Source organism: Lampris incognitus, chromosome 10 (genome assembly GCF_029633865.1).
Source record: "Lampris incognitus isolate fLamInc1 chromosome 10, fLamInc1.hap2, whole genome shotgun sequence".
NCBI classification, from domain to species: Eukaryota; Metazoa; Chordata; class Actinopteri; order Lampriformes; family Lampridae; genus Lampris; species Lampris incognitus.
This window is the reverse complement of record NC_079220.1, coordinates 33162750-33175891: the sequence shown is the minus strand read 5'-3', so window position 1 is coordinate 33175891 and position 13142 is coordinate 33162750. Positions and strand designations below refer to the sequence as shown.

Sequence of the window (13142 nt, the reverse complement as noted above, 5' to 3'; positions counted from 1 at the left end):
GTGGAGTTAGAACATTATGGGTCCTGAAAAGGTCAAAGTTCACGCTTTCTGAACTAAGGGTCTCAAAGGGCTTTGAAAACAATTATAGCATTCTTTGGTAAAATCAAGTAATTTTTTAAATATATCCCTATTTTATAGAAAGTTGAATCAGTTCATCTGGACACGTTTATGGGGAGAAACGTTTCATCACTCAAAGGGACTTCTTTAGTCTCAACTGATTGCAGGGATCCCACCCTTATAAACAATACAGTTGCATAATGAACCCAACCAACGATAGGTTTCATATTCAAATTGCCGTGACCATTTACTGGAGTTACAATTACCGTTTGTACTATTCAGAGTATTGAGGAACAGTTGCAATCACAACAGTGTAAGATGGCGGCAGATGCACTCTTAGCGCCCCCCCCCCCCCCCCACCGGTTCATTCAGGGATGGTTGTTCCCTCTTAACATAGATGGCCTCTTAGACTCCCCATTCAAGCCAGTGTTCCTCCCTGTCAAGGACATGCACATCCTTATCCTTGAAAGAGTGGCCACTGACCTGTAGATGGGTGTAGACTGTGGAGTCCTGGCCTGACGTGTTAGCTCTTCTGTATTGTGCCATCCTCTTTACAAGAGTCTGTTTGGTTTCCCCGATGTACAAGTCACGGCAATCCTCCTGGCACTTAACGGCATACACTATATTGTTCTCTTTGTACTGGAGGACCCAATCCTTGGGGTGGACCAGTTTCTGGCACAGTGTGTTTATGGGTTTGAAAGCAACTGAGGTGCAGTGTTTCGAAAATACGTGTCTCAACTGTTCTGACACTCCCGCCACATACGGAATCACCACTGGTTTATGGTTAGAGAGCTGTTGTTCTTCTCCTCTCTTTGATCATCTGGTGCACTGTTTGGGTGTCTTCCCGGCTTTGACAAACACCTAGTAAGGATAACTATACTTAACCAGGGCTGTTTAATGTGGGATTTCTCCCCTTCCCCAGCTGCTGTGTTGGTGGGGACGTTGCCAGCTCAGTGGTACAGCGTCCTGATGACTCCCTAGTTTGTGCTCCAGTGGATGATGAGAGTCAAACCTTAAGTACTGATCAGTATATGTCAGTTTATGGTAAACATTATCAAATGTCCCCCATCACCAATTGCAATTTCACAGTCTAAGAAGGCTGACTTGTCATTTTTCACATCCTCCATGGTGAACTTGATGTGGTTGTCCACTGAGCTAATGTGTTCGGTGAAATGTAGTACGTCCTGAGATTTAATTTTAACCCAGGTTTCATCCACAAATCTGCAATGGCTAGGTGATGTCCCTGGATAGGACATCAGAGCCTTCTTTTCCACTTCCTCGCTATACAAGTTGGCAACTACAGGTGAAACTGGAGAGCCCATAGCACACCCATGCTTCTGTTTATAGTACTGTCCTCTGTATGTGAAGTACATGGACCAAAGACACAGCTCCAAGAGCAGACACACGTGGTCAGTGTTAAATTGTTTAAAAATAGTAAAGTGTTAATTTTGGTGTCAGTCGTTTCCTAACAGACATACTAACTTATGCAATGCATTAATATTTCAGTTGGGTATTTATCTTGACAGAATAACGAGTTTAATAGCCAGCGGTCATTTTGACTGCCCATGGTCGTTTTAGGTAGGAGTGAAATCCCGGTCGTTCAAGTGTTAAGGGTGGTCCCTGCTAAGGGTGGTGCCCTGTAATTTCATACGGACCACCTCCACTGCTTCATCATGCGGAATGCATGATAAAAGAGAGGTAACATCCTAAAAGACCATTGTTTCATCCACCTCCATAATTATGTCCCTCACCTTATCCACAAAATCCAGTGTTCTGAATGTAATGTTCATTACTACCTACAAACGGGTTAAGAATAGATGCCAGAAACTTAGAGATTTTATAGGTCACTGAGTTAATCATACTAACAATAGGCCATAATGGCACATCCTGTTTATGTATCTTTGGTAAACCATACAGACTAGGTGTAACTTCCCCTGGGTATAATATATGGTACAAAATTCTTTCAGTGGCATTGTCCTGTTCTAACATCTTCAGACAATCTATCACCTTTTTCTTGTAACCACTCCCTGGATCTCATTTCACGGGCACAAGTATTTATATCGCTAACCGACATCAAAGCTTTCTCATGATAGTCTGCCTGGTTTAATAAAACAGTGCATCTGCCTCTGTCAGCCAGAAGGATGATGATGTTATTGTCCTTACTGAGTCATGATTGCATTCCTTTCATCTCTGCTGATGTTGGATGGCGGCGCCTTCGCATTGCTGAGGCAGGCTGGAACCTTCGTTCGCAGTTGCTCTGCTTCCCGGTTCTTGATGTTGCTGTTATGGATTGCTGATTCTGTGGCTGTGATCAGTTCTACTAGTGGGATTTGCCTCAGTGTGACAGCAAAATTCAGCCTCTTAGCAAGGATGTCTTTCTCCGCCTTGAGTTGTGTCAGACATTCTTCACCCATTTGTCCACATCACCGGCATGTGTCCGGCGTCCGTCTCTCTGTTTGCTTGTTTAGGGCGTCATCTGTTGTGATGTATTTGGCTTACAGCAAGTAGGTCGAACTTCTTTTGCTGCCTGGTTTTCGACTTTCCATGTTGTGCTAGACGAGCCTTCTTCGTGAACTCAAATCACATGTTGGAAAGTGGTCTCATCTAGACCTGACGTAAGTCTCTGTTGGATCTTCTCCTCTTTGGCTATCAAATTGCGATGGTAAAATTAATGTGTCGCCTGTTCGTTCAACAGCTGGCTCTGCGCCTTTTGGAGGATCTTGTTAGTTCAGTGGCCTTTGACCAAAGATTTCATTTGCAGGCTCATAGGTGTAATCCCACTCTGTCTGCATCTGAGGCTGATCTCAGGTGGTTCCTTTAGTCTGCCATCTTACGTGTCATTCGCTCATACTCACGTAAAAGTGTAAGTCAGTCCTCGCCGAAATGAGTCAAAATGTCAAAATTATGCATGCTCAATAATCCAGGTAAGGAAAGCACAGAAAGATGAATCAGTTCATTTGGACACAACGTTAGGCCCCACCATGACTGCATGGGCTAGCAGTTAGCTTAGCTTGCCCCACTTCCGCATCCTGTCAGTCTGCCCTTGGTGTTTCCTCCTCAGGCGCAGCTCCAGGCAGGGCCGTTGTCCCTATGCCCACCAGATGCAGCAGACCAGGCTTACCCAGCCAATCCAATGCCAGCTCTCCCAGCCAGACACCTTCGACACACCTCCCTGCACTCCACACGACGACACCAAAAATACAGTGTTCATGGTTCGGCCAAAACACATGGTTCAACACACATGGTTCAGCCAAATCTAGCACAGTGCTACAGCAGTTTGTCAAAGTGAAATTGAGTGGTCATTTTAAAACTTTTGTTTTTATTGCGAAATACCCTCCTAGTGTTTCCTTTGTTGTGCCACAGCTGTTTGTAGGGTGTGTTGCAAGAAGTAGCACAGTAGGAAATGACAAACCGGTGTTACAGCCATGATGCATGATGGCCATTAATGATGGCCATGGACCTGGCCTACTATGATGTTAAGATATTTTGTGGCATCAGAGTGTTAATCTACAGGTATTAATGGACCCAGTATATGCCAGCTGAATGCACCCCAAACCATTACATTAGCATACCCCCACTGACCTTTATGTATGTAACCATGCATAGTGCGTCCATAGCCACATGTTTTTAATGCCATACCTTGAGTCTACCATCATGGTGTTGTAGTTGGTACCAGGATTCATTAGACTAGACAACCTTTTTCCAGTAAACGGACCAGTGCTGATATTCTCTACAAATGCCTTTGGCTGTTTGCTGTTTATCATGGACAAGAGCGGTATCATGCATAGCCCTTTACTGTTATTCCCCATATAGGTAAGCGTGCAACACCTTGTTAGTTCTGAAAGTGGTAGGTTTACTCCATATTTGTGTTGTGATGTTAACTGTGATACTGTGGACTGGCTATTACTTGTTATTGCTCGAGCCACCCAACACCTACCACGTTCATCTACCAAGAGCCACCTCCTACATAGCAAACATTTTGATGAGGTATCTTGTGCTCTGATCCATTTATTGCACACCTTTGAGATTGTCACCACTGGAAAAAAGCCCAGCCACTCCATAGTCTTGGTGATGCTAAAACCCACCCTACTAGCAACCATGGCCAAAAGCATTTGGATGCCAGAATGTCATATCCGTAAGTTCTTGTTGAACTGAAACTATGGGCATTAATATGGAGTTACCCCTCCCCCTTGCTGCCATAACAGCCTCCACTTTTTTGGGAAGGCCTTCCACTAGATTTGGGACTATGACTGCTGAGATTTGCTCCCATTCAGCCACAACATCATTAGTGAGGTCGGGCGCTTATGTTGGGAAGAAGGCCTGGCTCACAATCATGTTCCAGTTCATCGCAAAGGTGTTGAATGGGGTTGAGGTCAGGGCTCTGTGCAGGACACTGACGTTCTTCTGACCAAACTCAGCAAACAATGTCTTTGTGGACCTCACTTTGCGCACAGGGGCATTGTCATGCTGTAACAGTAAAGGGCCTTCCCTAAACTGTTGCGACAAAGTTGGAAGCATGCAATTCTCTACAATGTCATTGTATGCTGCAGCATTAAGATTTCCCTTCACTGGAACTAAGGGGCCTAGCCCAAATCATGTAAAACAGCCCCAGACCATCATTCCTTTTCCACCAGACTTTAGTGTACACTATGCATTCAGGCAGGAAGCATTGTCCTGGTATCCGCCAAACCCAGATTGGTCTGTCAGACTGCCAGGTAGTGAAGCATGATTCATCATTCCAGAGAATGCGTTTCCACTGCTCCAGAGTCCAGTGGCGCTGTGTTTTACACCACTTAAACTGATGCTTGGCCTTGTGCATGGTGATCTTAGGCTTATGTGCAGCTGCTCGGCCATGGAAACCCATTTCATGAAACTCCCAACGAACAATTGTTGTGCTGACTTTGCTTCCAGAGGCAGTTTGGAATCCAGTAGTGAGTATTGCAACTGAGGACAGACAATTTTTACCTGCTATGTGCCTCAGCACTCAGTGGTCCCGTTCTTTGGTCTTGTGTGTTCTACCGCTTCATGGCTGAGCTGTTGTTGGCTCTTAGACATTTCCATTTCACAATAGCAGACTTACAGTTTACCAGGGCAGGAAGTTGACAATCTGACTTGTTGGATATATGTACATATGTATGTAAATTATGTGTGTCTGTGTGCATGTGTTTCAGTGTCATCCCTGTGTATCATTGTGTGCTTTCCCATTATTTGCCTTGACTCCATATTTGTGTTGTGATGTTAACTGTGATACTGTGGACTGGCTATTACTTGTTATTGCTCGAGCCACCCAACACCTACCACGTTCATCTACCAAGAGCCACCTCCCAAATAGCAAACATTTTGATGAGGTATCTTGTGCTCTGATCCATTTATTGCACACCTTTGAGATTGCCACCATTGGAAAAAAGCCCAGCCACTCCATAGTCTTGGTGATGCTAAAACCCACCCTACTAGCAACCATGGCCAAAAGCATTTGGATGCCAGAATGTCATATCCGTAAGTTCTTGTTGAACTGAAACTATGGGCATTAATATGGAGTTACCCCTCCCCTTTGCTGCCATAACAGCCTCCACTTTTTTGGGAAGGCCTTCCACTAGATTTAGGACTATTACTGCTGAGATTTGCTCCCATTCAGCCACAAGAGCATTAGTGAGGTTGGGCGCTTATGTTGGGAAGAAGGCCTGGCTCACAATCATGTTCCAGTTTATCGCAAAGGTGTTGAATGGGGTTGAGGTCAGGGCTCTGTGCAGGACACTGACGTTCTTCTGACCAAACTCAGCAAACAATGTCTTTGTGGACCTCACTTTGCGCACAGGGGCATTGTCATGCTGTAACAGTAAAGGGCCTTCCCTAAACTGTTGCGACAAAGTTGGAAGCACGCAATTCTCTACAATGTCATTGTATGCTGCAGCATTAAGATTTCCCTTCACTGGAACTAAGGGGCCTAGCCCAAATCATGTAAAACAGCCCCAGACCATCATTCCTTTTCCACCAGACTTTAGTGTACACTATGCATTCAGGCAGGAAGCATTGTCCTGGTATCCGCCAAACCCAGATTGGTCTGTCAGACTGCCAGGTAGTGAAGCATGATTCATCATTCCAGAGAATGCGTTTCCACTGCTCCAGAGTCCAGTGGCGGTGTGTTTTACACCACTTAAACTGATGCTTGGCCTTGTGCATGGTGATCTTAGGCTTATGTGCAGCTGCTCGGCCATGGAAACCCCTTTCATGAAACTCCCAACGAACAATTGTTGTGCTGACTTTGCTTCCAGAGGCAGTTTGGAATCCAGTAGTGAGTGTTGCAACTCAGGACAGACAATTTTTACCTGCTATGTGCCTCAGCACTCAGTGGTCCCGTTCTTTGGTCTTGTGTGTTCTACCGCTTCATGGCTGAGCTGTTGTTGGCTCCTAGACATTTCCATTTCACAATAGCAGACTTACAGTTTACTAGGGCAGGAAGTCGACAATCTGACTTGTTGGATATATGTACATATGTATGTAAATTATGTGTGTCTGTGTGCGTGTGTTTCAGTGTCATCCCTGTGTATCATTGTGTGCTTTCCCATTATTTGCCTTGACCTTTGGCCTGCACTTACCAACTTGCCAAACCCTCGGCGTAAGAAGAAGAATGCAGATGGTCAACTTCGTGAGCATGTGACAGGCTGTGCCAGGAGTGAGGGGTATTACGCCATCAGCCGCAAGGAAAAAGATGTCTACCTAGACCTGGACCTGCCAGAGCAGGTCATACAGGAAGTGGAGAATTTTGACAGCATGGTAAGCAAACTAGTTTCTATCACAAATCTAGTATTAACATGCAGTCTGATTTTGGAAATCTCATCTGGAAAGGAGGAAAAAAAACAAACATTATGTACTGTGTAAATGCACACATTTAGGGTTCCCCACATGTTCTGGAAAACCTGGAAGATTTCCCGTCTTGGAAAACACCTGGAAAATGATTAATTTTATCACATTGTCATGGAGATATAATTGAGGCCATGAAAAATTGTAAAGTTAAATTAGAAAATCTTTTCTTTACTTTTTTTTACTTTATTTTCCGATTTTCAAGTTTTGTTTTGTTTTTTGTTTTTTTTGTTTGTTTTTTTTGAACAGGTATTCAAGACACATGAACAACAAAATACAAAAAAACATGTAGGATTCCCCCCTCTCCCCAAGGCTTAAGAAAAGAAAAAAAGGACTATGCAGGGACTTCTTATTCCAATTCCACATAACTGTTTTTGAAGACAATAGAAAGTTGTACATTTAAAACAACAAACAAAACCATGTTTTGTTTGTTGTTTTAAAATGAATGGACTGAGACCTTTTCCAAATTCACACCGAAGCTTTTATTTATTTTAAATAAATAAGAGCTTCAGCGTTGTTGTTACAACCAGGTAAAAAAGCACATTCAGTAAAAGGGAAAACCTTCAATAAAGTCTATGAAAGGACTCCAGAGCAAAATAAAGTTTTTGGGGGTTTTACATATTTTATATCGGAGCTTTTCTAAAGGAGAATAACATCTCCCTTAATTACCGCAAAAATTGTGGAGCTTTATTCGAGTTCCAGTTAAAAAGAATAAGTCTGAGCTAGCAATGAAGCTAGCATCAGTGTGTGAAGTTTGGGTGGTATGTTCAGCGACCAGCTAAAAGTTACACAGTCTGTTTAAAGACTGTTGAGGCTTCCACTGATATTTAATATGAAATAATATGACTTTCTTTGAGTGATGGCTTTTATGTATATCTGAGCAAGTCACCGAAGATGTTCTTAAAGTCCTGGAAAATGAATTCCTAAAAAGAGTGGGAACCTGACGGCATGTGTTACAACCAGAATGTGGGCTGGTCAGCCATATCACCACCTGAGATAATCTGTGTTTTTGATTGGATTTCAATCAGGAGTACGTGCAATCCTTACAGTGTACCCACGATAGTGAGGATGTAATGCTGTGGATGTAGAAATATCATCCCTGCAGCTAGTAGTCAAATGTATTGTAGCCAGGGGCGTAGCGAGGGGGGGTGCAGAGGGTGCAATGCACACAGGCGCCGCATCAGTGGGAGCGCCAAAAGACCGTATGCAAAAAATGTTTTTTAAATATAACATGTAACTATATATTTTAATCCAAAATTCCCATCTAAGTAATGTTTATAAATATTAAACTTTTATAAAACAAATAGGTCTATAACCAGAAATTGTTTACTGTACACCAGCGTTTCTCAACCCAGTCCTCGAGGAACCCCTATCCTGCAGATTTTCATTGTAACCCTGCATAGATATCCCTGCTTGTACTTACTCAACCAGTCATCTCACAGCACTTAATTATGCAAGGTGTGCAACGTCTGACATAATTCATTGCTGATTGGTTGAATAACTACAAACAGGTACCTATTCAGGGTTGCAAAGAAAACCTGCAGGATAGGGGTTCCTTGAGGACTGGGTTGGGAAACACTGCTGTATACTACTTTTGGCACCCCTGCTGATGCAGCACCTGTGTGCCTTGCACCCTCTGCACCCCCCCTCGTTGGGCCCCTGATTGTATCTAGCCTCTGAAGTTTGTCATCTCATACTCACTAGACAGGGGCATGAACCACTTTCACCAGTTATTACCTCTGTCCTTCATCCACAGTTAACAGCTGACCTTTGTAACAGTTACATCAGCTGCAAACACAATTGTGGATTGTTAGGATTGTCATGAAAAAATTTTTAGAAGTACGACCCCTGTTGATGGAAAATGTACATTCTTATTTTTTATAACAATTCTCAGACTTGGGACCTTGCATCTTACTCACGTGCGAGGGGCCAGAAGCAAAAGAAAAGCACTTCCCTTTCCTTCCTTCGCCATGCAGTTTACTATCAGCCTTATCTGCTTTCTTACTCAGTCCGTTAAGTGTGTGAACTTAGACCAGACGAACATGGCTGTTGTACCTTTTGGGTCAAGGTGACACTTTTGTTTCAGTATTTTAAGAGGCCAAGGCCATATGATTATGTGATACTACAGTGGATGTAAAAGGTCTACACATCCCTGTTAAAATAACTGGTTTTTGTGATGTAAAAATTGAAATCAAGATAAATCATGTCAGAACTTTTTCCACCTTTAATGTTAAATTGCAGTCTATAAAATTCAAGTGCAAAAACAAACTGAATCCTTTTAGGGAGGAAAAAAGTAAAATACCAAACTTAAATAACCTTGTGGCATAAGTGTGTACACCCTTTTATAATTGCGATGTGGCTGTGTTCAGAATTAACCAATCAAATTCAAACTCATTTTAAATAGTAAGTATACACCCACCATCAATTAAATTAACTGTGATTAACCCCAAATAAAGTTCAGCTGTTCCTGTTGGATTTTCCTGACTTTTTATATCCACTGTATGTCAGTGACTCTTGCGTAACCCTGCTGTCTTCTTTTACGCTCCAGGGTACTAACCGTCTGTTGTCAGAGAGGCGCTCCGAGCAGCGCCGGCTCCTCACGGTCATTGGCACTCCTGCTGTCATGGACTCTGACCTGCTAAAACTCAACCAGCTGAAGGTGTGTTTGTCCTTTTGGATAAAAGTGAAATGCAGACACAATGCCAATGACAGCCTGTTCCTTTGCCTGTGCAAACTCAGACCGTACGGGTTGCTCGGCTCCATAGCTGGCTGCCTTACCTGATGACCCGTTTTTACACAGCTTAAATAAAAAGCCTTTTGTTATGCATGGCAGTCAGGAAAAATAACTTTAAATGATAACTTGAGGTGATATCTGCTTTATACATTTTGACTCAGATCATTGTAACTGAGGTTTTTGTTTCCACTCTGCAGTTCCGTAAAAAGAAGCTCCGCTTTGGACGCAGTAGGATCCATGAGTGGGGCCTGTTTGCCATGGAGCCCATTGCTGCTGATGAGATGGTGATAGAGTATGTGGGCCAGAACATCAGACAGGTACTACTTGCAGTGTGTAAACTACTTGTTTAAACTGGCCTTTTCACTTTTTACAAATGGATGCAACCTTGTCACCTTTTGGTGAAATTGGTGAATCGTCGTTTTGAATCCAAAATAGGTCGTTTGTGTGATTCGTGTAGGTCCGATGAGTTTTTTAAATATGTGTGTGTACGTGCGTGTGTGTGTGGGGGGGGGGGGGTTCTGGGTCTGTAAGGACAGAGTCACAGGGAATGAAATTAGAACCACACCCTCTGAGTTGTGGAGGAGAAAAAAAGCTCTTGGCTTCTGTGCTTGGCACGTACAACACACCTGAGAAGAGTTGCGATTAAGAGGGCCATCTCTGGGAGGTCTGTTTTTGACTGCCCACGTGGCCTTAAGGTAAGAATCTTTTACAGCAGCGTTATGATAATCTTGATTGGCTTATATGATGATATGTTAAGCTTGGGACTGGTTAATTAGCCTGATAAGGTTGACTTGTTTGGATTTAGCAAACGCTAGCCATCACAGTTTGGATGTAACGTTAGGGGTTAACATTATTTCCATGAGCTCTAACATTAGCTAGTGTACTTGTTATTCTAAATTCCACTTGTATAACATCCCTGACTTTAGGGCTCTGGGACTACTCGTTTAACGTTACCATTTTGCCTACAATTACAACATAAGTTGAGTTCCTCAGCCAATGTCACCTTAACGTTGACGTTAGCCCTAGATGGTTCCATTTTCTTTATGCTAAGACAACATTAGTCGGGCTAATACTGTCATAACAATGACATAATTAAAGAATTTGTTTTTGGATTTGTTTTGGAACATGAGACTAATTCATGAGACAATGGTGTCGACGTCAGCTTAAATGGACCTAATGGACCTATCTGGCAGTCTGACGGACCTATGTTAAACAGGAAGTTTGTTAGTCTGCAGGAACAACCGACAAGGCCCAGCAGCAGAGAAATCTTCTGTAAGAGGAAAGAAGGTGTCTTGAGTATGGCTGCCATCATTCAGGCAATGCTCAGGAGAGCAAGAGGGCTACAGCCCAGGAGGAAAAAGGGGCCAGGCTCAAGCATGCTGCAAAAGCGGGCACTTGAGACTCGAGTCCAGGCTAAAAAGAAGAACTAAGACCCCCAGACCCCGCTAGGCGGTTTGCATCTTTATCGCCTTTTTCACCCTTGATGAGTTTGCATCCCTGTTATCCAATGCAACATGCCATGCAACCAGTATTTTATTCAGCAAAGTCCTGTTTTTGTTAGAGGCACTAGAGGTGTGAATGTTTACACACGTAACACATTCATGAATTTTAAACCTTCTAAAAAAATTAAAATTAAAAACAAATAACCATTTCTTTATTTACCCTAAATCACAAGCTCAGTTAAAAATAAACGTTAACTCACACCACTTAATAGGCTATAAAAATAACATCCAACTTCATATATCCATTTGCTCTCAACTTCAAGGACAGCTATTTGCCACCAAGAGTTCATTTTGTGTCAACAGTGCCAGAGGTGAGGCATAATGCCAACACATGGAATAGAGTTTCCATGGAGGGTGTTTTTAGATCAGACACAGAGTTGCATGTATCTGCATGTCTCTATGTGTAACAACCTGAGATGACCAAACATTGGTTTTTATTGTAATTCGGTGACAAAACCATTTTAATTTGGAAGTGATATTTTATAGGTGAAGGAGGAACGTTTATCATCTCTTTGAACATTCTTAATTTACATTGGTGCACATTTCGATCATAAATAATCACTCAAAAATACCCAAGTCGAGTCTGGCAGATGGTACAGTATGAAGCCAGAGCTCATATGCTTCTAAGATAGAATGCATGTGCTTATAAATAGCATCTCCCCAGTGCATTTGTGTGAAAGCCGTGTGGGGCACAAAGCCTACACAGTGGGGTGCTGCATGGCAGTATTTTGAAAAAATACAGCACACACTTTACTTCTAAATTAGTTATTTTCCTGTGTTGAACTTGAAGTATGTAAACGTTTGCCGAAAATAAAGTTTGTGTTGAAATTCTCTAAGTTTTTCGCTGATACTTATTTAGGCTTTTGAGTTTATATGGGCTATAAATGAGCCTATGGGTTGTCCTAAAAAAATATATATATATATTTTGGGGGACCGCTGTTTTCCTTAACGGTAGAGCCTGTCAGGGATGTGATTTGTCACATCCCTGATAGTCACAGAACAAGTGTCCATTCTTACTCTCATACCCCTTGGTTCCTATCAGTCTCGTCAGTCTTCAGATGGTAATGCGGATTTTGTCTTTTCCAGATGGTGGCTGACAATCGAGAGAAGCGGTATGCCCAGCAGGGCATAGGAAGCAGCTATCTGTTCCGAGTGGACCACGACACTATTATTGATGCCACCAAGTGTGGCAACTTGGCACGTTTTATCAACCACTGCTGCACTGTAAGCCAACCAACACCTCAATAAGCGACTTAGTTTTCAGCAATGCACACAATAACAAACACAACAGACCAGATTGTCATGGCTCATAAGTCACTGTGTTGCTAAATTGTTTTGAGATGGTGGATTGTTGAGGTGTCTATTATTCATGTTTTGATCATCTTTGCTCCCTCCTAGCCAAATTGCTACGCCAAGGTGATCACCATAGAGTCCCAGAAGAAGATTGTCATCTACTCAAAGCAGGCCATTGCTGTCAATGAAGAGATCACATATGACTACAAATTCCCCCTGGAGGACAACAAGATCCCCTGCCTATGTGGAACAGAGAACTGCCGCGGGACACTCAACTAGTGGTCGCAACATTCCTCTTCCCTCACAAGTGGGAGTGTACAGTGTTCCCAGCCAGCCTCGTCCACCTCAGAACACACCCTAAAACAAAGCCACCGTAGCCCTAACACCTTTTCCCACCCGCCATGGCTGCATCAACTGTCCTCAACGCATCAAGGAAATGGAGACGCACACACTTGCACTTTTCTCGCACACTTCTTATTCATGAGGCAGTTTCACGGGTCATAACTCCGGGGAACTGACTTGCCTGGAGAGGAAGTACTGTCAAGGTACACTGATTCAGCATTTTCTCCTTTCCACCAGTATTATTGGACTGACCAGGGTGATACTTCTGACAAGTTCCATGCAGTCAGGAAGTTTAAGACCTCTTAGTTCTTTTCTTTTTTCACCTTCCCCTGTACTAACAAGCTTTTGGAGGA

General features: G+C 43.0%; 1 protein-coding gene across 1 annotated transcript in view; it reads left to right on the top strand.

The window, feature by feature from the left end:
- setd1a (SET domain containing 1A, histone lysine methyltransferase) overlaps positions 1–13142 on the top strand; it is a 53647-nt gene that overhangs the window by 39417 nt on the left and 1088 nt on the right. Inside the window, exons 17-21 of the mRNA XM_056287731.1 lie at positions 6650–6831; positions 9467–9577; positions 9850–9969; positions 12241–12378; positions 12553–13142. The exon at positions 12553–13142 is cut by the window's right edge and continues 1088 nt beyond it. Coding sequence (XP_056143706.1) covers positions 6650–6831; positions 9467–9577; positions 9850–9969; positions 12241–12378; positions 12553–12726 — 725 coding nt within the window. The 3' untranslated portion in view covers positions 12727–13142. The remainder of the gene's footprint in view (positions 1–6649; positions 6832–9466; positions 9578–9849; positions 9970–12240; positions 12379–12552) is intronic.